The sequence below is a fragment of the Mytilus edulis genome, chromosome 4 (genome assembly GCF_963676685.1).
Source record: "Mytilus edulis chromosome 4, xbMytEdul2.2, whole genome shotgun sequence".
Taxonomy (NCBI): Eukaryota; Metazoa; Mollusca; class Bivalvia; order Mytilida; family Mytilidae; genus Mytilus; species Mytilus edulis.
In genome coordinates, this window is record NC_092347.1 from 72,216,783 (window position 1) to 72,240,414 (window position 23,632).

Consider the following 23,632-nt stretch of genomic DNA (forward strand, 5'->3'; position numbering starts at 1 on the left):
GTATCAGGAAATATTATTATAATTGTGCAAGGATAAATCCTTGGTTGATTATAAAGGACAGTATATTAAATTATCCTATATTTATGAATTTAAAAATGCTGTGTTTTCAAACATACTGATGTAATGAAAAAGTTGGGGTTTTTTTGGACACATTTTGAAATTCCAATAACCTATATACTTCGCATATAAGGAATGTTATGGAATGATTCCAAGAAAACAATTAGACCTCAGTTTATTTACTGTTTGTAAGAAAGTTTACACTTGTATGAACTTCCCTGTTAGATCTGAAAATAAAAAAAAACCATATGACTGTTACTCACTTCCGTATATAGACATGCTTTCAAAAAATAATCGATATAAAAAAAACCTGTATTGATATATATGCCTTGTTAAATACATTTAAAACTAGGTATTTTGCAACTTTTGCTGTTGGATTGAGGAAATATTTGTATACATTAAATGCAATTATTTGATAGCATCCACATGAAATAGAAATAAATTATACCCGTAAGTATAATGTAGGTCACTGCTACCATATGTGCAGTATTATCAGTTGGTGCTCAGCTTTGTTTTAGTAATTGAACTTTCACAAAGATTATTTAGTATGTCATTGTAACTTTCAAAATTTATGTATCTCGATCTTGTTTAAAATCAAATTTCTTTGCTATATATCTCTCAGTTTTCATAATTAGAAATATTTGTATAGTGGACACCAGGACTGCAATTTATCAGATACAATATTGATATCATGGCATCTTTCCCCAACACTTGTGAATTTAGATGGAATCCATGTGCATTTTATGCAAATTTAAATGAAAGAACTGTTATTTTTCATATTTTCTTACCGAATTATTTTGACCAAATAAAAGAGTTGAAAGAGTGCATGCTATTAATACACATAACATACATGTACACATGCAGGATGCATGCATATAGAGGAATTTAGATCTAATCTGCATAAAACTGGTGTTAAATTTAAACCCAAATGATAAAATCCAAGCTTTTTCTAAGAAGAAGAAATTATAGAATACATCATTAATTTAACTACCTGTATGTCAGTATATTCCAGTTATTTACATTTAACCCTTTTTAAGCTAGAAAAAAATACTTTAAAGATAGCCAGATGGACTTTATCAGTGATAAAATAGAACCATTACACATCTTAATTTTTTTAAGGTATATAAATAAAAATGTACACGAAATAAGTGCGTTGTCTGGATTCCGAAATATTTTACGCATTAGGGAAGATCTTTGAAGATTTGTTATATGGTCAACTTGAATGTATGATAATTGTGAAATGGAGTGTTCTTTGAGTTTAGATGCTATGGATATAAATGCATTCTGTCGATGGGTTTGTCCCATTCATCCGGATCAGGTATGCACAATTTTCTTGTACATTCTGAAATTTTGACCTTCATATTTAGCTATCTAATTCAAGATGACTTTCATTTTGCAATAACAAGGATAATTTTATTTTTATGTACACCTTATTAGATAAGAGAGAATTATTTATCAGAATTATAGGATGATCATGCAAAATTCATACAGGATGATATATAATGATTGAAATCTTCTATCACAAGTCCTGAATAAAATAGTTGATTTATGACATTGGTACAAAATAAAAATTTTGGCTGGTTAAAGCTTGACATATCCCTACAAATCAATTGATTTTGTCATTTTCCACCTTGAATTGATGGGAGGTGCCACTAAACGGACCAAATTTCTAGAGTCTCCTATACCATACCAACTGTTTTGTCTGATTTGTTGGCATCATTTGATTGCTGTGTCATTGAGGTATACTGTATCACTAGGATGTGAGTTTGAATTCTGAATGGTACAGGTGCACTTGACTCAAATCTCAATTAACTTGGATTGTCAGTTTTCCTCTCCTTAAGGTCTGTGGTTCCCCTCGGCACTCTGGCTGCCTCAACCATAAAATGACCTCCATGAAATAGCACAATAGTTTTGAAAAAAGTTAACACCAATGAATCAATCAATCAATGGATCTTGCTCTTTGACAAATATGTGTTTTCCTTCGTTCTTTCTCTAAAAGGATAAGTGTATCAATAAATTACTGAAACCTTTTTTTATTGAGCACTCCATTCATTGATTATTAGCATTGGAAATTATGACTTTCAATGCAATTAACACACTTTTTATTAGATCATAATAAAGTTTTAATCCAGGACTTCCTCCAGAAGGAAATATTATAAATTATAATTTCACAGTTAATTGAAAAACGAATATATATTATTGAATTAAAAAAAACTCGTTAAAAATTTACATAAACCTTGTCCTAATTTTCTTAAAATTGTCATCTATTTTTTATACAGTAGGTGACTTTAATGATAAATCTAGACAGGAAATGACTTGCAGACAGGATCTCAGAGATCTTTAATATTATGTTTCATAATAATGCATTATTAAAATTTCATTTCTTAATTAGCTCGTAAAAATGGAATTTATCAGGAACTAATAAGAAGTTTGAATAAACGCTCAAATTGTGTTTGTTATACAAGCACTGGGAAGGGCCCATTAACAACTTGAGATAAACACAGGTTCAGCCAGTGTAAGAACCCATTTTTATAGGTGACTGATGAATTGTGATTGCATCAGCCTTTCCTCACCTTTATTTGCATACAAAATAAACATGTTTAACATATTTAAAGGATCTTTCAGGTCAAAGTAAACAGATGATCAAAGTAGTTTGTTTTGATTATTTGTTGTGACGCAAACTCCCAAAAGCATAAAAGTTTTTGGAAAATTATTATGTAGAAAATTGATAAAAAATAAAAGGAGATTTGTTATATTAATTTTGATTATTTGTTGTGATGCAAACTCCCAAAGCATAAAAGTTTTTGGAAAATTATTATGTAGAAAATTGATAAAAAATAAAAGGAGATTTGTTATATTAATGAGACACTAACCCAACAAAACAATGAATCATATTTTTTTTTTAGATTTAAGACATTTAAACATATCTGAAGAATAGAATTTATTATGAACACTTCATATTTTGATTTGTGAAATTTAAGAAATGTGCAAATGAATACCTCAACAAACAGTATAAGAAAATTCTTTTCAGGTAATTTTAAATTGCATCAATATATCATCATATTGCTATGCATTTAAAGCATAAACTAAAAATATAAAAATCAAATTAAAATGCAGGCGTCATTCTAAAACCTTTTGCCGATTTTTAAAATCGCAACTTAGCCTCAATAGTTTGGTTTATATTCTTTCACAGAAATTGCAGAAAATATATGAACATATTAAGATAGAATCAGTTTTACTTAAAGCCAATTTTTTATGAGAAATTTAAATTATTTCTTTTATTGGAAAATTTATAAACCTCATAAATAATAATGATCAAAGAAGTGCCATGTTTTTCAATGTCATTTGTCTGGCAATGCATCAAATATTAAGTTATCAGGGGTCATGTATAACTGTTATATATATTTTCTTTTATGCAGGTGCCTAGAATTATGAATATGATAATGAGCTTATAATAATTAGTTATGAAACATAATCTAGCCTACTTGGCCAAAAAGCCCATGCTTTACATTGCAATTGTTAAAATGAACTTTAAATCAACTATCTGGTAAAAATCCAATTAATGTTTTTGTTTTATTTTAATAGTTTTCTTCTTATGCCAATTTCGAATGATCAGTAAATCTTAAATTTTCAATTAAAAATTTACAATCAAAATAAAACTATTACAAACCATTATATTCACCTAGACTGACATAGTTGAAATGAAGCCAATATATTAAACAAAACAAAAAAGAGGTAAACATTGAATAGACGATAACATTGATAAGTACATTATAATTTGTAAACAGACAAAGGGCAATAACTCTTATTTGTGATTTTTTTTTTTTTTATCTTTGTATCCAGTGGCTAAAATTTTAATCATACTTTGGACTATGTTTGAACTGTTATATTTAATTTGAAGCTTCTGTATGCATAATGTCTAACTATAAAAAAGGGAATTTTGAATTTATGAAAGAAAATTTGTAAAACTATGTTTTTAAATGTATATAAATAGCATTAAATCTGGATTTTGGATTGGAAAAATCTCTGGATTTTAAATAGCATTTTTTTTACAATTGTCTTGAACTGAATTTTGCTAATCTTTGGCAGACATAAACATATATGCCTCTAACAGTCTTTGGCAGTTTTTCTTTGAATTTCAGTTTGGTTTTTTGACCAATCTTGCTTCTTTAAGAATGTTGTTGTGTAATGTTGGATATATAATTGTTGGTTTACAGTAGGACTTAAGAAAGAAACATAAATCTGAATTAGATAAAAGTTAGGGGCATTAAACAAATCTTGTTCTTTTCTAAAACTTAATGAAAAGTGAGGATCTGATTACTTAATTATCATGCTTACTTCAGGACATAAGGGTCTGACTGTTAAATGGGGAAATAACATGAAAAACAGTTTTTTACAAGCTATTTTTTTTGGTAGAAATGGTGGTAAAACTATCAAATATAACTTCTGCAATAAGAATATAAGAAGGCATTAACATTAATAACATGTTGATGTTGGATTTTCATAAAATATTTGTTGAACCCTTTTGGCCCTTTTTTTTCACAACCTGGCTATACAGCTGTGATTTATTGAGGTATGCTCCTAATTCTTGTTACCTGTGCTGCACAGGTACACATAAATACATTGTAGACAAGACAAGACAAGACAAATACTTTATTAGAGTCTCACCTCAAAATTGACATACATTTATACATTTATAAAATTACAGTAATATTTAAAACAACATGAGCCACTCTAAAAAGAGTTATGAGAGACTATAAAATTTCTACAAAACACATTATTATCTACAATTATATAAAATACCTTTTCTTTTTAATAATACATCATAGCAGATTTTGGCTAAAAAGTAACACACATTTTCATCAGTGAATAAAAAATCAGACAAATTAACAAAATCACAATTAAAAGAGCAATTGCTGAAAAACATAAAAATCCTCTGAGATTTACCTATGATCTCTTGCTAATTAATTCTTGTAAGTTCAATCATTTTCATACTTTTTTAACACTTTCACACGGAGAAAGTCATGTTTATATTTAAAAATAAATCAATATGCCCTTGGATGACATTGAAAGCTGTTGGAATGCTTGTAATTATTGATTCGATTGCCAGGCTTTGGGAGGTTTCCAGAAATTCTCGAATTATCGATTTAAAGGTGGTCAATTAGTTTATAGAAAGATGGGAATGTAGTTTAGATATTACGTCATATGCCCTTTTATGGCTTCAAGTCGCATGGAAACTTATTTTAATTAAATTCCCAAAATTTGCATGAACTGGGTTGTTTGTTCGTGTTTTTTTGTAAACATTGAATCCAAATACTTATTTCACTTGCTTGAGATAATATTTAAAGTATTGTTTGTTTATTATGAAGTTAGAAGACTTCTAGGTCAAGCATTGGTCATTTTGTGTTTATATTGACTAAAACACCAGTGGTCACTTCTCAGTATTAACGGATATATTTGGAAGTTTGTTTATTAACCTACTGGTCTCTACTTTGGATTTAATTTGTTTAAAATTAATGAATCTGTTTACCAGTACTTAATTGCCATACTCCTCATTGCTTAGGATTATTTGTTATTTATTTATAGTTTAAACAAAGTGTGGTCACTTCCAGATTAAAGGTGATATTCTGAAAACTTTGTTTTTGTTTATATGAATGGAAGGATATTGATCAACACAGGATTGAATCATTTATTTTTGTTTACACATTTATAACAGGATATACCAACCATTATATATATTTGTAATTGAGGGGAAACTAGTTATTTGTAGAAGTCATCACCTACTAGCTTCTAACATTGTCTAAGAGCACACAATACATAAAAATAGTATTTTATGTGAGATGATGTGATTGGTAGTAACCTGGTTGAACTGGATTCAATTAACATCAATAAGAGAGCAACCTTTTTGCACACTTTATTATTGTGTACATATACATTTTTGTGTAATATTTTATTTTATTAATGTTAACTAAGTGACTTCAAGTGACTAAGTATACTGTAAAATTCACTAATCCGTGACGTCAAAGTGACTGTGTGTGAATTTATCTGTTTTACCATCCTATTTTATTCATAAGGGACATTTTTACTGTGAGAATATTGATTTGTTTGTTGTGGAATCCATTTCATTCATAGTAATCTATTTCCTTTTGTGAAATCTACATTATGAATATGATTGATAAAGAAAATGTACCTGCCAATGCTCGAATTATTAAGACTTATAGTGGTCGAAGAAAGAGTAAAAAGTTGGCTAGTGATGGGACACCATTAACAGTAAGTGAAGACAAATATTTACTTCAAGGTTAAAACTTTACCTGGAATAAATGTGATCTTGCAAAATAGGTTAGTTTTATTTGCTTGTTTTGTTTGTAAAACTGTGACAAAATGGTCATTTTGAAAGATTGGTTTATGTAGGATGGACTAAAGTTGAAATTTCTTTGAGAAAATATGATTGGATGGTTAAGTGTCATAAAAGGGGTCAACTTATTTTCTGTCTATAGAATACAAATTTCCACTTGAAAACTATGATGAAATAACCCTATTCAAATTAGTCTGATATTGTATAATATTGAAAGGGGGAAAGTATGAAAAGATTAGGGAGGCAGACACCTTGCTCTTCTATCAGTCACGTTTTGTCGCCTATAGCAATCTATTATAATACATTGTACTGTAAATTACCCTAATATCCATTTGCATTCAATCAAAATTTGGCAAAAAAACCTGTAATGCATGCTAGGTAAAGTAAGGGGAGTAAAGAGCATTTTTAAAGGATTAGAGAGTTGGGATTCATTGTAAGGGAGAAGGAAGGTATGGGAAAGGGGATACTAAAATGGAAGGAGGGAACAGGAGAGAAGGTCATGAGAAATAGATGGGAAAGTTACTCCTCATCTGTAATATGTGTGTTTGAAGAGGATATAAAGTAGTTATTTTATCTCAGGAAACAGAAGATTGGGAGATAGGATGGGCGACATGAAATTAGGAGATGTGATATAACATATACATGCATATATTGTCAAGGAAAGGATATGGGATGATTTGACTAGAAATACTAGGATGGGATAATTGTACTTCACACATCAACCCATGAATAACAAGTAAACACATCTTTCCCAGAACAAACTAGTTTTATGTTAGGCCTACATGTAGACAAGTGTTTGTGGCATTCTTTATTAGGTCTATATGTAGTCTTTAGCTAATGTCTTACCTGTAGGCCTACAATACCTGTAATTTGGGTTTTTGTCCAACTGGTTGGACTTACAATTGTCTAGCAGACATACATGAATGTTGCATGTATTAGGAAAGCTAATTACATGCAGTGCAGTCATGTACTTTTTGTACAATACAATAGAATCAGTAGATTTAAATCCAAATTTTTTTTGAACATCCATGATCAACACAAAGCCCTGTTAAGGTTTGCTTGACTTCATTCAATCAATAAGATCAAGGTCGTCTTTTAATTGAAAAAAAACGCAGATGCATGCACTGTGTAAACCTAAGAATGTTTTTCTAACATAATAAATGCAAAGCTAACTTGATAGTTTTGTCAGACTTTATTATTTCTATGAAAGCAGTATGGAGTTCTTTTGTTGTTGCGAACATGTTTTTGAGTTGGAATGGATTCTTATCTAAAGGGAGTTTGTGAATTAATAGTCATATTAATAGTCAAAATAGACAAGCCTTTATTTTACCTCTGTTTTCTGATAAAAATATAGACGACCAAGATGATTGATTGGTCATCTTATTTCCGGAATTGTCTTGGAAATTTTCCCCTCCAGTTGCATCAGACAGAATGAAGAAGTTGGAAATAAACATACAATGGGTAACCAGCTAGCAAGTGATTCGGTGAGGACGACTATAAATTCTGAATGGATTATTTTTGGATTTATTTTAGAATATAAATGTTCTAATAATTAGCTTTTTCCATACTGTTTTTGTAGGGATAAAATCCTCTTTTTTTTCATTGTGGACAGTTTAAGCTGGCAGAGTTACAGTGGCTTAAATGTCAATGATTTCTCGGCATATTTTCAGGGAATTATGAATGTTTCAAGAATGCAGTATTGGAAAGCATTGAAAAGAACAAATATTTTTAAGAACTTTGCATTAAATGTTTGTGTCTTGTGTTTCAGGTTGAAAATGTTGTTAAACCATTTATCTTGTCGGATGACGACTATAAAAAAATTATGGATGTTATGTTGGACAGTTTTAACCAAGGATTAGGAAAAGAGACAAATGCTACAGCAGCTGTAAAAATGTTCCCAACATACGTCAGATCAGTACCTGATGGAACAGGTTAGTAGTTAACTGTGATGTGGTAGAAACTGAGTACCACTTTCTGCATGTATGTGAAAAATACAAAAAAAAAACTTTACAAGTATTTCATAATGGTTTGTTTTGAATAAACGACACATTTTAATCAGTAGTTTCTTTTGGTGACTGCTGTTTTGCTGTTAAGAATGATTATCACTTTTTTATTGCTTGAAATCCTTTTATGGAAAGTGCTCTTCATATTCACATAATCTTATGATGATAATCTTGATTGTTTAAACAGTAAGTTTAAAAAAACATCTTTGTTTCTAAATATAGTTTCAATAAAGGAAGATAGTTTTTGGCATTGTTAGCCATGTTAGCAGTTATCTGGATTGGATATTTTGAAGCCCCTGTCGTAGGTGATGGGGGCATCAAGTGTTACCAGTGATTGTCTTTCCTTCAGTCTTTCCATTTTTCTGTCTTTCTGTCCTTCCATCAGTCCGTCCCATTTGCAAAACTTGAGCGGTGCATTAATGTCAAACAATCTTCTTTTATTACTACCGGTAAACTGTTTAAATTAAACTATTCTTGTACATAATAATTCATGATTTCTTTGCAGAAACTGGTAAAGTATTAGCCCTCGATTTGGGAGGAACTAACTTCCGTATTCTACTCATTTCACTGGACGGTCAGGAGGTCAACATGGAGAGCAAAATCTTTTTAATTCCACAATCAATCATGACTGGTACAGGAGAACAGGTAAGAGTACCAGATACAACTTTCCATTCTTAAACAAAGATACCATAAATTACCAAAAATATAAAACAATACATAAGACCACAATGCAACCACTAATGTCTGGCTCCTCTGAGAAACTGAACATACAAACAAAGTCAAACAAAAAGCAAACAACATTAGGGCTGAATAAGTGGAATTTGAAACTGTTGTAGGGCCAAACGGGCTGCTAACTCATTTGATAATTTGTACGTGCTTGGATGCTTCATGTCCTTCATAACCTTGAATTAACAACAGAAAAGATTCAACCTTTTATGTCAAATTCTTTATACTGATGAACATGCTATTTAGCTCCTATCATGTACAAATATAGATGTGGTACACTGAAATATCCATTGTTGCCAAATACCTGTCATTGATGTTAAATAAATCAAAAACTTTTGTCATGTACTTGTGGACAAAGTTAGAAATGAAATGTCAACAATGTTTTATGTACATTGTATTTGTACTAATACTTTGCATGGTACATTGATTTTATTTAGATTTGACTAAAAGGTTTACAATACATTTTATAATTGATCCAAAATATCCACAAGCTTCAAGAAAGCAGCAAAAGTAATAAAAAAAATCATTTTGAATCCTAAACACTACAGACTACAAGAGACAGACCATTCAAGACCTCATTGGTAGTCAAAGTCGTTAAGTAAAAACCTTTTCATCTATAAGTGAAATAGACTGTTGTACTAGGGCAAGCCATTGATTGAAATCATATAAAGAGAAACCACTTGAAATTCTAAGTAATCTCTGCTTCTTCACACTTAAAACTTCAAATGGTGTAGTTAATTCACTAAGTCATAACTTATAACATGTGTGTAGTCAAATGATTCTTGTATATAAGAAATATGAGTTTTCTAGTTTGTAAACAGTGAAAATATGTAATGGTGTTTTACCTAATATAGTAATAAGGAAGTAAGGCTATTTTTGGTTGTTTCACTTACATGTATTGGTTTATTTTTATCATAGCTTTTTTTTTTACCCAAACTGAAGTTTTCTAAGCTTGATAAGTGCAAGGTGGCTAAAAAAATGATAGATTATAATGGGTAAAAGGTGATTGGGGTTGATTTGAGTGTTTAAGGTTAGAGGTTGTCATGTAGTTTTTCATATATAAATTTTTTGAATTATTATTATGATTTACTGAATACTCATGTATAATAAATCTCACCTATAATCTTTTATTGAAGAACCCCTTAACCCTCCAATTTGCCCATTTCTTGAATGGGCCCTAAATAAAGTACTGGTAACAATTATAAAAAAACTAATGTTAATATATTTTTGTCTTTTTTTCAGTTATTTGACCATATAGCAGAATGTATACACAAGTTCATGAAAGATCACGATTTGTTATTTCATAAGATTCCATTAGGATTCACATTTTCTTTCCCATGTCGGCAAGAAGGACTTAATAAAGCCATCTTAACTCATTGGACAAAAGGATTCAAATGTGCGGGAGTGGAAGGACATGATATTGTACAGTTGTTACATGAAGCTATAGAAAGGAGAGGGGTAGGTTTACATTTTTATATTTCAGGAATTTGCTAGTGTTATGTAATGAATATTTGTCACCATATGGCATATTAATTTTTAGCATACATTTCATATATTTAAAAAAAATGAGTTTTCATACATTTATGATTGAATTTTGACAATCCATGGAGTTATGTCTGTATTATTTGTGTATCTGTTTATAATTTTTTCTTCAAATGTTTTTATTTTCTCATAAAATGAACATGAATAATAATTTTTCACAAATCAATTTGATTGAACTATTTAGCAAAAGCTGGGTCGTATATATAAGAATTTGTATATCATATTGATCAATTGTTTAGTCAGAATTCCGTTTATAATTATCTATTGTATTGTATTTATATTATATGGCTAACTGAAAAAGGATATTATGGCAATCATTGTGCAAAGCTGTTATTAAGAATAATGAATACAAATTGCTATATTACTAGAAATGCAGGCTTTTTAAGTATCATTTGTTTTTTGGGTTTCATCTATTTAATATTAAAATCACAAACATCATTTTTTTTATTTTATAGTTCTTTATAAAAATATAGCAAGTGGACATAAGAAAATCCTTTTTAATTGTTTCTATATCATTTTAAACCAGTTTAAACTTATATGTTTGAGGTATCGATTCCAATATGTACATGTATATAGAAATATGGTGATATCAAAATTAAAGTTTATAATAGAATCATGATGTTATTAAAATTTCAAAATAAAGTCTGATTATTAATAAAGGTGACAGTTATCAAATGGAACTAAAACATACTTCTGAATGAATTAGTGCAAATTTTATAAAAAAATAGTATAAAAGATGAGTTTTATTATTTTATGACTACTTGTATATTGGTTTCCCGAGGATTCAGTATAAATCATGAAATCAAATGTACATGATAATACATATTTTTACCATCCTTGAAAACTGGTACCAATGTACCAATGAAAAATAAATGAATCCATAGTTTTTAAAAAATTATTGAAAAAGATGAATGGTATTGACTTTTAGTCCACTTTGTGTATTTTAAAAGAAGATTTTAGTTGTCAATACAATAAGGGATTTATTTAAAGTAAGAACATGGGAATATGTGTTAAAATTTATAAAGTGTTTTATTAAAAGATTATTTTAACAATAGGGGGATATAAACTGCACGACTATGAGATAAAAAGTACTTAGCGGTAATAAAAAGTTCTATTTCTTGCCATAAGGCTTAAAATCAAAGTGAAAGAACTTAAGTACCGAAGAAGATCTGTGTTCAAAACATTAAAAATTGAATTTTTGTTCAACATATTGTTTTTGATATTCCTGTTGTTTAATTTTTATAAAAAAATTCACAATATCTCTCATATACTAAACTGATCTTCATGAAAATTGAAGCATTGATAAGGCATTATGTTTCTTATATATACCAAGAAAACACTAACATTCTCACTTTGAAGAAATAAATTATCATTTTTGCAAATCATTCAGATATGCATTTTTACATTTATAATAATTATGAAAACATGTTTAAAAGTTACTGTTAAAGTGAAATTATTTTTCTGTGACATGAACATATGGTTTTTATTTTTCAGGATATAGATGTAAATTGTTTAGCTGTGATAAATGATACTGTAGGTGCTTTGATGTCGTGTGCACATGAGGACAGAAAATGTGCTGTGGGTTTAATTTTAGGTAAGATTTTATAGAAAATCTGTATTTGATTCTCAAAAACCTTTATATAAGTGCCTTTAAACAATGTACCTCCTTACCCCCAACCCCCACCACCCCACAAAAAAATCCGAAAGGGCTAGCCTACAAAACTCAAATAAGTTGGATGATAGCGGTAAACTTTTGTTACAGAGCATTAGTGCTAAGTAAAGTGAGGAAGTACCATGCAAAATATTATTAAATTTTAAGTTTTAAAAATCAGAAATAAAATTTTATCCAAATTATCTTGAAATTATGTAATCACTTAAAAATATACATAATGTGCCTGCTAGCAGGTTTTTTCCCCCAAGAAATTGCTTTATGTGAGTATTAAGATCTTAAGTAAAGTTTTCAATAAGGATGTAGACAGTTTGTTTTCATTTTCCTTAATAGGAATTTTGGTTAACCCAATATGAGATTACTATATACATATATATTGGTATGTTCTATAATCATCATACACAAAGAAACTCCTCCAAGGTACAAATGTGTAATGAAATAAACAGAAAATCAATAATGACAAATTAACAACTATTTCTATTCACCAGCAAATGAATATTACGTAATGAAAACACATAATCAACAGGATTTATTTCCATTAAATTCTCAATAACATAGTGAAAGGTTCATTTGAGTAAACAAAACTACAATAATTGCCAAAAATAACATTTTATTTTTAGCAGACAATACTTGACTTATGAGTTAGTTTAAATAGTTTTTTTAAAGTGTAAACTCAGAATTTTTAAGTGAAGTTAGAATTGTAATTGTTGATCTAAAGATACACAATGCAAATTAGTTTATTACTTTTTTAGAAGATGATTCATACAAATGTAGTAGGTTGTTTTCTATGCGTTGAATAACAACTAACAAGAGCTTACGGTTCTGATGCTTTTATTGTACCAGTAGATAAAAACAAGTCTGAAATAGCAATACAACATATATAAATAACAAACTATTTCATATAACATAAATATATATACTTTTACGAATATCACAGGTTTTATACTGCAATCAGCTATTTTACTATACAGATAAAGCTATACGTATAAACGTTAGCTTTATACGTCAATGACCTCAACTCACCTATAACGCCCCGCCTACTTACAACGTCACGTCACAACCATGACAACGTGTAGTAACAATGGTCAAACTTTTATGAATTTAAACCTGTTATGTCTTCAAATTGGTAATTTATATACCATGTTTATCAAATGGTATTAATTAAATTCATTTTCCCTTTCTAATTCCTCAAATTGTCAATGCTTACCACCTAGACTACACTCATAGGGAAATACCCCAAAATGGTACCCCAAGGGGGAAATTCCTAACACTTTTTTTTAATAATATTTGTTTCATATTTTTATTATTTTTTTATCGATTTCAGTATAAAAACAATAGACGTATAGTGTCTTGAAATATGAAATTTATTTGTATTCGGCACGAAACGGGAAAATGCTCGGTAGAACCTCGCATTTTCCCATTTCTAAGCCTCATACAAATAAATTTCATATTTCAAGACACTATACGTATATTGTCTAAATATAATACAGAAATATAATAAATAATACCTTTAACTGTTATTAACTAAGTAGCAAGTAAAATGTATTGCAAGTAGAAAATGTTCAACGTTTACATTCAATGAAATTGACAACGTGTGTCACGTGTACTTTTACAATAAGATTGACCTAATATTATACACTGCTTTATATGGAAGTGTTTAACGATCTTGACTGGCTATACAGTCCTCGCACAGAAATAAGTTCAAATATCTTTATACATATGTGGCTTGTGTAGGTTATTTCGTGAATAACTGCTAGAAAAAAACTTTTTAATTCTTTAAATTCTCAAACCCAACATTTGCCATTTTTAATTTACATGTTTTTCTTGTAAGCTTCTGTCAAATCCAAAGTTGACATTTTGTAACTAAGGAGCCGCCATGTTGACTTGCTGAAATGAGTAAATACGTGAATAATGCAATAGAATAGAAAATAAAGCAAAACCTACCTCAAAAATCAGTTTTAAAACAATATCATACTAATTCCGATGGTTCCCAAAACAGAAAACTTTCAACTTTTATAGCGGTTTCATTTGTATGACGTTATGTTTTGAAATGACTTAAATGCACCAAAAAGATTAATAGACTTTCGCAGAATTTTATTGAATTTTTATTTTGTTGATTTCTCCGAGCTCTTGTGCATTACTTCTTTTTATTATGCATATGAATAAGAATAAAAGTTATTTTGTCTTTTTTAATTGCATTTTTTAAAACAATAAAATCAGCAAAGGGTCTGCAAAAAGGTTCCAATACATGTAAATTTACGTTGGAAGTATATTGTAACAGCCATTGTGTATATCTCTGAGTCTGCGCTAAGTATATTTTATCGAGAATTTTATCACAGTGTTGTTTACAAAGTTAAAGAAGCACGTCAGGTTTAAATGTAAACTATGTGGTCAATATAAACAGACATAAATTCAATGGACTGTCATGGCTATCGTCCCGTGGAAATGTACAGGTACAAAACAAAGGAAATTAAACTTGACCGCGAAATATTAACACCCTATCAAATACAACAACTCATAGAAAATAACGTGAATATTACTATACATAAAAGTAAGGTTTGCCAGTACTGATTTAAACTAAATATACAGTATTCAAAATATGTAATTAAGCTTTATAATAAATATAGTAATTAAATAGATGATTTTTACAATATATAAAATGATCATAAAAATCACTCTGCTACACAAATAATGCTATCTAAATTTAAAGTTCTAGTTTTTATTTTTGGCAAGAAACTTTAATCTGTAGCCATTTTTGCAACAAAATAAATAAGAATTTACAATGTGTAATTCAATCCTTGTGATTAATATAATATTTGTCATTGATGTGAGGTATATCAATTTCCAATGAAATGTTCAAACTTGTGTGACAGCTAAGTGTCTGATTTAAACATGCTTTAAAAAAATCATTTGAAATGAACACACTGTGTGGTAATGATTTTAGATATTTAGCAACTGAATAGTCAACCAAAATTACGTCAGACAATATGACATTTGTCTTGTGTTAGTAACAGCTGATACACCTACACATATATAATTATAAACAACTGTTTGTTATCAAAATATTCGTCTATGGATTTTTAAAGAAATTATACTTTTTAGATGAAAAGTATACATGAACTACATGAATTATGATTGATCTAATTAGAAAATAAATAAAGAAGGGGTCAGTCGACCAAGCTTGATTGAGGAAAGTTACTTAAAAGTTGTTTCTCAATACTTTTATAAGTCCTGATTATTATGGCTTTTATTATCATTTATAAATGAAATAGGTCTATGGTAAAATCAAAACAGACTTCCAACCGGTTATGATTATTATGAGTTTATTTTGATTTCCAAATAGCAGTTTATATAGTTTATATATTTTTATTATTTTTATAGGTACAGGTACAAATGCATGTTATATAGAAACGTTAGAAAATACAGAATTGTGGGATGGTGATACTGACGAACCACATCAGGTAGGATTCAATTAAACATGTACAGAAAAATATTGTTTCTATGAATTTCCAAATACCTTTTCCATTTATAAATTTTCTATGCTTATTAGATATTTTGGAAAAGGACTGTGACATTTTTACTGCAGTTGACTCTCTGTAGCTTTTAAATTAAGAAATAAAAATAAGAGATAGTTCATATTTTAGTATACCCACAAAAATATTTTTGTACACTTTCTTTAGCACCAACTGTTTGTTCCCTTTCACAATGATCCTTCAGATTTCCCCTTTTGCAATTCCTTATGTCTGCCTCTTCAGGTTTACAGATGACAAAAGTCTAATTGCTTTTAAATATGTCTTACAATTTTAGTTTATCTATGTACTTGTAGCATTTAAACATGATCAGATAGAAAGAAAAGTACATGTAAATGATATTTTTTATTTTTTTCTATCTTGCAGGTGATGATCAATACAGAATGGGGAGCGTTGGGGAATGATGGTAGCTTAGATTTTATAATGACAGATTATGACAAACAGGTTGATAAACATTCAATCAATGCTGGTCAACAAATGTAAGTATAACAAAAAAACAATGTTTTAAACACATCACAAACATTTCTGATTTTACAGTAACACTTTTTGATTGAAAGTTTTTCATTTGGAGACAATGAAACATAAGGGATTAAGTATGAAGATATGTGAAAACTGTTTAGATACATTTCTCTGCTTTTGTACAGAGAAGAAAATATAAAACCAAGATTTCATATTACTCCATTAAATGCCCAGAAGAAATAGAATGAAAGATAAGATACTAATGTATGTCATGAATGTACCAAACTGTAAAGAATTCAGAGAATTTTACTTTCCATCAAATTCTTTTATATGTTTAAGCTCTGGGACAAATTTTCTGTTTTATTTACAAATTTTTTAATATTTTTTGGCAGATATGAAAAAATGATCTCAGGAATGTACATGGGAGAGATTGCCAGACTTGTGATAGAGAAACTGAGGAAAGCCAAACTGTTGTTTAATGGAAAAGGTTCTGAAGAATTATCAGAGAGGGGCAGATTCTATACCAAATATGTCTCTGAAATTGAAAGGTATGTTGATTACATCCTGTCTTATTTAGATGTCCATTGACGATATGAAACAGATATAATATATGATATGAACATAGCATATTAGGAACACTTGGTTGTTAGGTTTTTATTGGTGAATTTCACATTCATTAACTTATGCCATTCATTGTTAAAGACTTATTATGCCCATTTGTTAGTCTGGAAATAACTGTAATGGTAGCTGGGGCAGGGGTTAAAAAGTTGCCCAGTTTCCCTAAATCCAGTTAACCATGATTGTATCAATGAAGGCAAAGTACTTCTTGTAATTTCAACAATTATGAAAATTATAATCGTCATCTTCTTTTCACCACATTTATAATTCAATGTTTTTTTTGTGTATTTCAGTGATGGTGATGATAGTAGTTTTAAGTGTACAAAACAAGTATTTGCAGAGTTAAATTTAACAAAATATACTGATGAGGACTGTAGAATTGTACAGTATGTGTGTTCACTCGTGTCAACAAGAGCTGCTTATCTTGCCAGTGCAGGTAAAGAATTAGATAATGATGAAATAGTTTACAGCATAAACTGCTCATTTGTTTTTACCCAGTTTCATTTGAAATTTCCAGATCTACTTTGATTTTTATCCGTAATTGTTTTTTTTTAAAATTGTAAGATATTTAAATAAGAAATTGATTAACTACTATAAAAACACACATAGTTGATTCATTTAGCTTTATCTTACTTTTACCCGAGTTAGAATTCATAACTTTTGCCTAGGTAGCCTACCACATGTTTTTCAAAAGCTCTGAGGCATGGAATTTTTTATTTGTTAGTTTATGGATCCACTGAATTATTTTTTTGAGGTTTCAAAAGAAAAAAAGTTGTAGTTAAATCATTTCTAATCCCGACTCTATTAAACACATAACAAATATACATAAAAATTTCTGCATAGTTCTGTTTACTTTCTAATTATGCGTGATTTTAATCATATACAGAAATGACTATACATTGAATGCCATGTTTTTATGTATGAGTATTTATGATTTCATTCATATTTTTACAGGAATTGCAACGTTACTGAATAAAATGAATCGACCAGAAGTAACAATAGGTGTTGATGGATCACTGTACAGATTTCATCCTCATTTTCATGATCTCATGGAAGAAAAAATCAGACAGCTAGTCAAACCCGGTATTAAAGTGAGTATTTGCAAATATTGTTATTCCCTAACTCTAGGAGTGGAGGTTATGTTGCATTCTTTGTCAGTCTGTCCATTCAATTGTGCATTGCATAACAGATTTTCGTCACACATTTCTCACATACTGCTAACAGAATGATTTCATATTTGGTCAGCAGCTTAATATAACGTGTTGAGAAGTTTGAGCATCTTAATGACTTTTAGGATATGTCAGACTTCTTATTCCTGTTTTCCCTATTTTTTTATTACACAAACAAAAAAGGTTTCATATAACAAAGAAATACATTGTTTTCATTACCGATATATGTTAGTGTGTATGTATCTGCTAGGTAACCTAATCTTGTGATCTTTAATTTTCAGTTCAAATTGATGTTGTCTCATGATGGTAGTGGTAAAGGAGCAGCCATTGTTACTGCTGTAGCCAACAGATTAGCGCTAGAAAAAGAACAAAAACTAAACGCAAAAAATGGTATACCAAATGGAGAATAGGTTTCACAATATAGTAGCATATCAGACAGTCTGGGATAAATAAAGTGGGACACGCTAAAGTTCCGCATCACTGAGCACAACAATTTTATCTACAAAAGCCATCAATAGCTTTATTATAGAAAAAAGACAATTTTGCTTTGTTTGCAACTTTTGTCAGATCAGTTTAGATTTCGATTCAATAAAACTGTAAAACAAGGATAATGTTCTTTAGGAACACAACCTGGAGCGAGCTCTCCCTATTGTTATCTAAGTGAGGACATTACCAGGTGCATATGTGTATGACAAAAGAGTGAATAGTGTGTATTTGTGTATCATATGTGTGGATGAATGGAAGGAGTGCAAACAGAAATGGAAGGATCGCGAAGAATGAACGATTGTTTTATAATTGTGCAATTATTTAAAGACGGTGTTATTTTTGTGTAATGTTAAATAGTTTAGTAATTTGTTTGTCTTGTTTACTTGTTTAGTTTGAACTTAATTTCAACCTTGAAAAAGTTTTGATGAATAAATTTGAAATTGTTTTTTGGTTTTTGTTTGGAAGGTTTTATTTGTATGCGCAGATTTTTATCAAGATTTTTTTATCACTACCTGTTCAAGGCAATATTGATCATTTGGCTTATTGTCAATTCTTATTTTTGAGAAAGAGAGTGTAGTTCTCATCATTAAAAGAAAGGAAAGATAACTCTTGTGAACATTTAATGCTCTCAGTTGGTGCAAACATAGGCTTTTATCTAGTAAATTGTCAACTACCCTATTCCTGTTGTAGATGCAAACATTCCAATCATTTTGTAAACTTTCAGTCATACTTTTTTTCATCATACCATACTAAAATTTTTATTTTTCAATGACTGTCATGCATCAGTTAAAGTGAAACATGAAAATTCACATGCTGCATAATTCATGAATGTTTTCAAAACTTTTTTTCTCATTTTAAAGGCAGCTGTGTTTTTATGTTCATAATAGGACTGGGTAACAAATAGATTACAATGAAAGGAAATATGTATTCGGTCAGGTTGTTAGTCTGTTAGTCGTAGCTCAATAATTAGAATTGCAATCTAAACTGATATACAATGTAATTACAAAATTGAAATTAATAATAGATAATATGAAAGATGCATATGTGATTATCTATTTATATGATCTAGTTTTTGTTTATCTGTTGAAAAATATTTACCGGTATCTGACGTTACCAAGTCTTTCAGAATTTTTTAACATGTAAATAATTTTGTTTTATTATTATTATGTACATATGCATAAACATAAGATGGTGTATTTAAAAGATTAAAAAAGAGCAAAGGTTACCAATTTCACAATAAAATATTTCATAAATTCATGAACAACTCAGTTCAACTTACAATCAATTTTAGTCTCAATATAAGTGTGAAAACAGATGCAGATTTTGTACGATTATTTTTGGTCACATTAATTGTAAAATCCTGCAAATTTTTTATTTTTTTTTTATTACAAATTCTTTTCTTTTGAAATAAATAAAACTAATCAATATTAGAGGTAGCAATAGTTCAAATCTCATAAATCTCTTCAAAAGTTACAAATTGGGGTAAAAATGAAAAATGAGGGCATCGCATGAACTCCAATATGAGAAAGACCAAGTGTGTCAATGAGGTTACAGTTATATTTCTTCCGTACGTGTATTAATAAATTATGAATATAATAAAGTTCAATGAAATCCAATTAGTACTTTAACAGGAGTTATGTTTAAGATGTGTAGACAGATGAATTTAGGACAATAAATTGTCACAACAGGCATTATTGACAGAGATATAGTATGAATATAAACATTAGAAAGACTCAGAAAGTGTTTTTATAGTAAGTTTTTACATGTCATATATTTATAGTGATCAATATAACATTAACACTTATTACAATGTTACCGATTGTCTGAACGCTTAACAGCCAGTCAATTTGGTTATACCCTCCCAAAGAAATAAATTGCATAATACTAAATCGTTTAGTATACAGTAATTGCATAAAACTTTTACTGGTGTTATTCTTATTTTTCTGATTACCCGTACAAGAAAACTTGAACTCAGTCTCTATTTATTCTTCATCGTCATGCACCTTGCATAGAATCATTTGTGATAAATACCCTTGCTTTATATTTTTTCAAAGAAAATCTTTATCATTTTTTCATTGTTAGAATTTTTTATTTTTTTTAATCAGTGAACTTGGACAATGTTGAATTTTGAATTATTAATAAAGTTTTTAGAATATTTTTGTCATTCACAGCTTGCCCCTCAGTAAGGAAGAATCTCAATTTAGTTCATTTTTTCTTTTTTGTTTATACATGTAATGATAAATGATTTTGATTAAATTGTGATTTAGTTTAGTCTCCTATGTATTGTAGAATTTTCAGATTGTTTCGTTTTGAATTTTCAAAATATTTGTAAGTTGGTTAATAAAAGTAGATGCATTATGCAGCAACTAATTGAAAAATGTTCAATTGCATTTACCTTCAAAAAATTATTTGAAGAAAAACCTCATGTTGAATTATTTGTCTATTTAACTGATATTTATGATTAGTCTAAAAAATGATAGATAAGTGTTGAATTCTTTCAAATGGAAAACTTTGATTGTCCATCATAGATACCAATTAAATTTAACATTAGTAAAAAAAAATATTTTATGTTACACTTTCATAATTAGTCCAGTTGTGACATTTAACATATCAACTGATGACAATAAAATAAATGTTCAATTAATTTTTAGCTCTAATCTCAATACCAAATAATTTATTTGATAAAGGCATTTTTTTCTTTGTGCATCTTTTTTTTTAAAACTTTTTTCAACAGACTGTTGAATTTGATCTCACTATTGGACTGTTCTACCAAATCTATGCCACATTTATCTCAATACCAAATGATTTATTCAAAAGGATATTTTGTTTTTTGTAACATTTTTTAAAAACTTTTATTAAATGTCAGATTGTTGAGTCCGATTTTTCTATTGGCTATTACTACAACTTTTTTGCCAATTTTCTAATCTTGCATTTCATATCATCAAGTCATGCCTAGGAGGCGGAGTATGCAAATTATAGTAGAAATCCTAACTGCTTACAGTTGTTGTGTGATACTATAGAGTGATTGTTCTTACTGTAATATAGTGGTTTTGTTTAAGGTTTCTAGAAACATTCAATATAGGATTTGAACACAAAAGTTTACATCAACTTAAACAAATAAATTATCTGATCATTTGTTATACTTATGTTTTATTATTATGGCCATCCTATGAATAGTGCAACCTGGATCAATATTTAATACAACCGGTTGAAGCCAGTTCAATATACAGTACAAACCTGTTTAAGTTGAACATATGCTGCATAATCTGGAAATTTGTGTAAACTGAAAATTTTATGAGGATTTGCAATAAATATTCATAGTTATTTAAGTGTGAAACATAGACATGTCTAATAATAACAGAGAATTCAGTTTTAAGCTCATTGAACTGCAGATTTTTTGAAAAAAATTGAGATAAAAGTGTTATTGTCAAATTAGTATTTTATGGTTGAATGAATGTGTTTTAATGTTGTCTTGGTAATCTTTCCACCATATCTATGACAGCAACACTTTGATGTCATGTAAAGATAGACATGCTTAGTCAGATTTCTAATAAAGGCAACTACATAGACAAACAGATCAAAAGAAAAACTGTTCCCAAAGTGACAATTTATATATTTCTTAGTCTGAGCTGGATAGTCTCCTCTTACTCTCAGATGCCATTATACAAACTCTAAAGGTCTTCAACAAATGACAGGTGACTATGCAATATATAAAGCCCTAATTCACCAAAAATCTATAAAAAGAAGTGTATAAAAAAAGACAATTAAAGATAAGCCATAAACACCAAATAATCCATATGACAAAAAAAAACACACAAAAAAACACATGAAGAAACATGTTTAAACATAAACCACTGGTGAGGTTTTTGACATGCACATGAACTTCTGGCTGAGGGAAAACACATGAGGACACTTGCAATACATTTTTCAACATACTTAACCCGCCACATTTTTGCGCCTGTCCCAAGTCAGGAGCCTCTGGCCTTTGTTAGTCTTGTATTATTTTAATTTTAGTTTCTTGTGTACAATTTGGAAATTAGTATGGCGTTCATTATTACTGAACTAGTATATATTTGTTTAGGGGCCAGTTGAAGGACGCCTCCGGGTGCGGAAATTTCTCGCTACATTGAAGACCTGTTGGTAACCTTCTGCTGTTGTTTTTTTCTATGGTCGGGTTGTTGTCTCTTTGGCACATTCCCCATTTCCATTCTCAATTTTATTAATATTTCCAAGGGATAGCCACTGATTTTGGAAGTTGTCTAAAAATGTCAATATATGATACATGTTTCATTGGAAGAAAGACAGACAGACAGACAGACAGACAGACAAGACTAACAAACTTCACTGAAGGCACGATGTGAACACAAACTACATTGAAAATAAGATAAAAACACCAAAAAAAATACAAGACAGGACTGCAAACAATACTACATTTAAAATAAGATAAGAAGAAAAAATAGCAATAAATACAAGAAAGAAACATGTATAGGAATGCAAACAAACTAAACTAGAATCGAGATAAGAACACAACCAAACAAGATAAATCAAACTGCTCTCAAACAAAATAGAAATAAAACGAAAACAAACTACTCTAAAACAGTGCAGGACTGCAAACATCATATGCTTAAAATCAAATAAAAAATAAACACAAACAACTGAAATACATATAGAATGAAATTCAAAACAGTGTAGCTGTGGCCATTGATTGACACATTAAAATCATCCATTGACTGGGACAATTTAGGTGAATGTTTGTATGTAACGACCAATGCTCACTATGTACTTTTTAAAGACACTTAAACTATGGGGTCACCAAAGGTTCTCAACACCTAAATAAAGTAATTCGAAAAATTAATCAGAAATAACACGATATTTTGATTTATATCAATTATATAAATCAAAACACAAAGGTTATTCCTGATTAATTTTTCGAATTATTTTATAATTAAAGGCGTTAAGAAAACTTGGTGACCCCACAGTTTAAATGTCTATCGTAGGTACGTCGTGAACAGTGGTCG

General features: G+C 29.3%; 1 protein-coding gene across 1 annotated transcript in view; it reads left to right on the forward strand.

Moving 5' to 3' along the window:
• Positions 1 to 23,632, forward strand: part of LOC139521511 (hexokinase-1-like) — a 60,736-nt gene that overhangs the window by 1,547 nt on the left and 35,557 nt on the right. The window contains exons 2-11 of the mRNA XM_071314987.1: positions 8,181 to 8,343; positions 8,921 to 9,060; positions 10,384 to 10,599; positions 12,178 to 12,277; positions 15,734 to 15,813; positions 16,249 to 16,361; positions 16,734 to 16,889; positions 17,253 to 17,395; positions 17,914 to 18,050; positions 18,410 to 18,536. Coding sequence (XP_071171088.1) covers positions 8,181 to 8,343; positions 8,921 to 9,060; positions 10,384 to 10,599; positions 12,178 to 12,277; positions 15,734 to 15,813; positions 16,249 to 16,361; positions 16,734 to 16,889; positions 17,253 to 17,395; positions 17,914 to 18,050; positions 18,410 to 18,536 — 1,375 coding nt within the window. The remainder of the gene's footprint in view (positions 1 to 8,180; positions 8,344 to 8,920; positions 9,061 to 10,383; positions 10,600 to 12,177; positions 12,278 to 15,733; positions 15,814 to 16,248; positions 16,362 to 16,733; positions 16,890 to 17,252; positions 17,396 to 17,913; positions 18,051 to 18,409; positions 18,537 to 23,632) is intronic.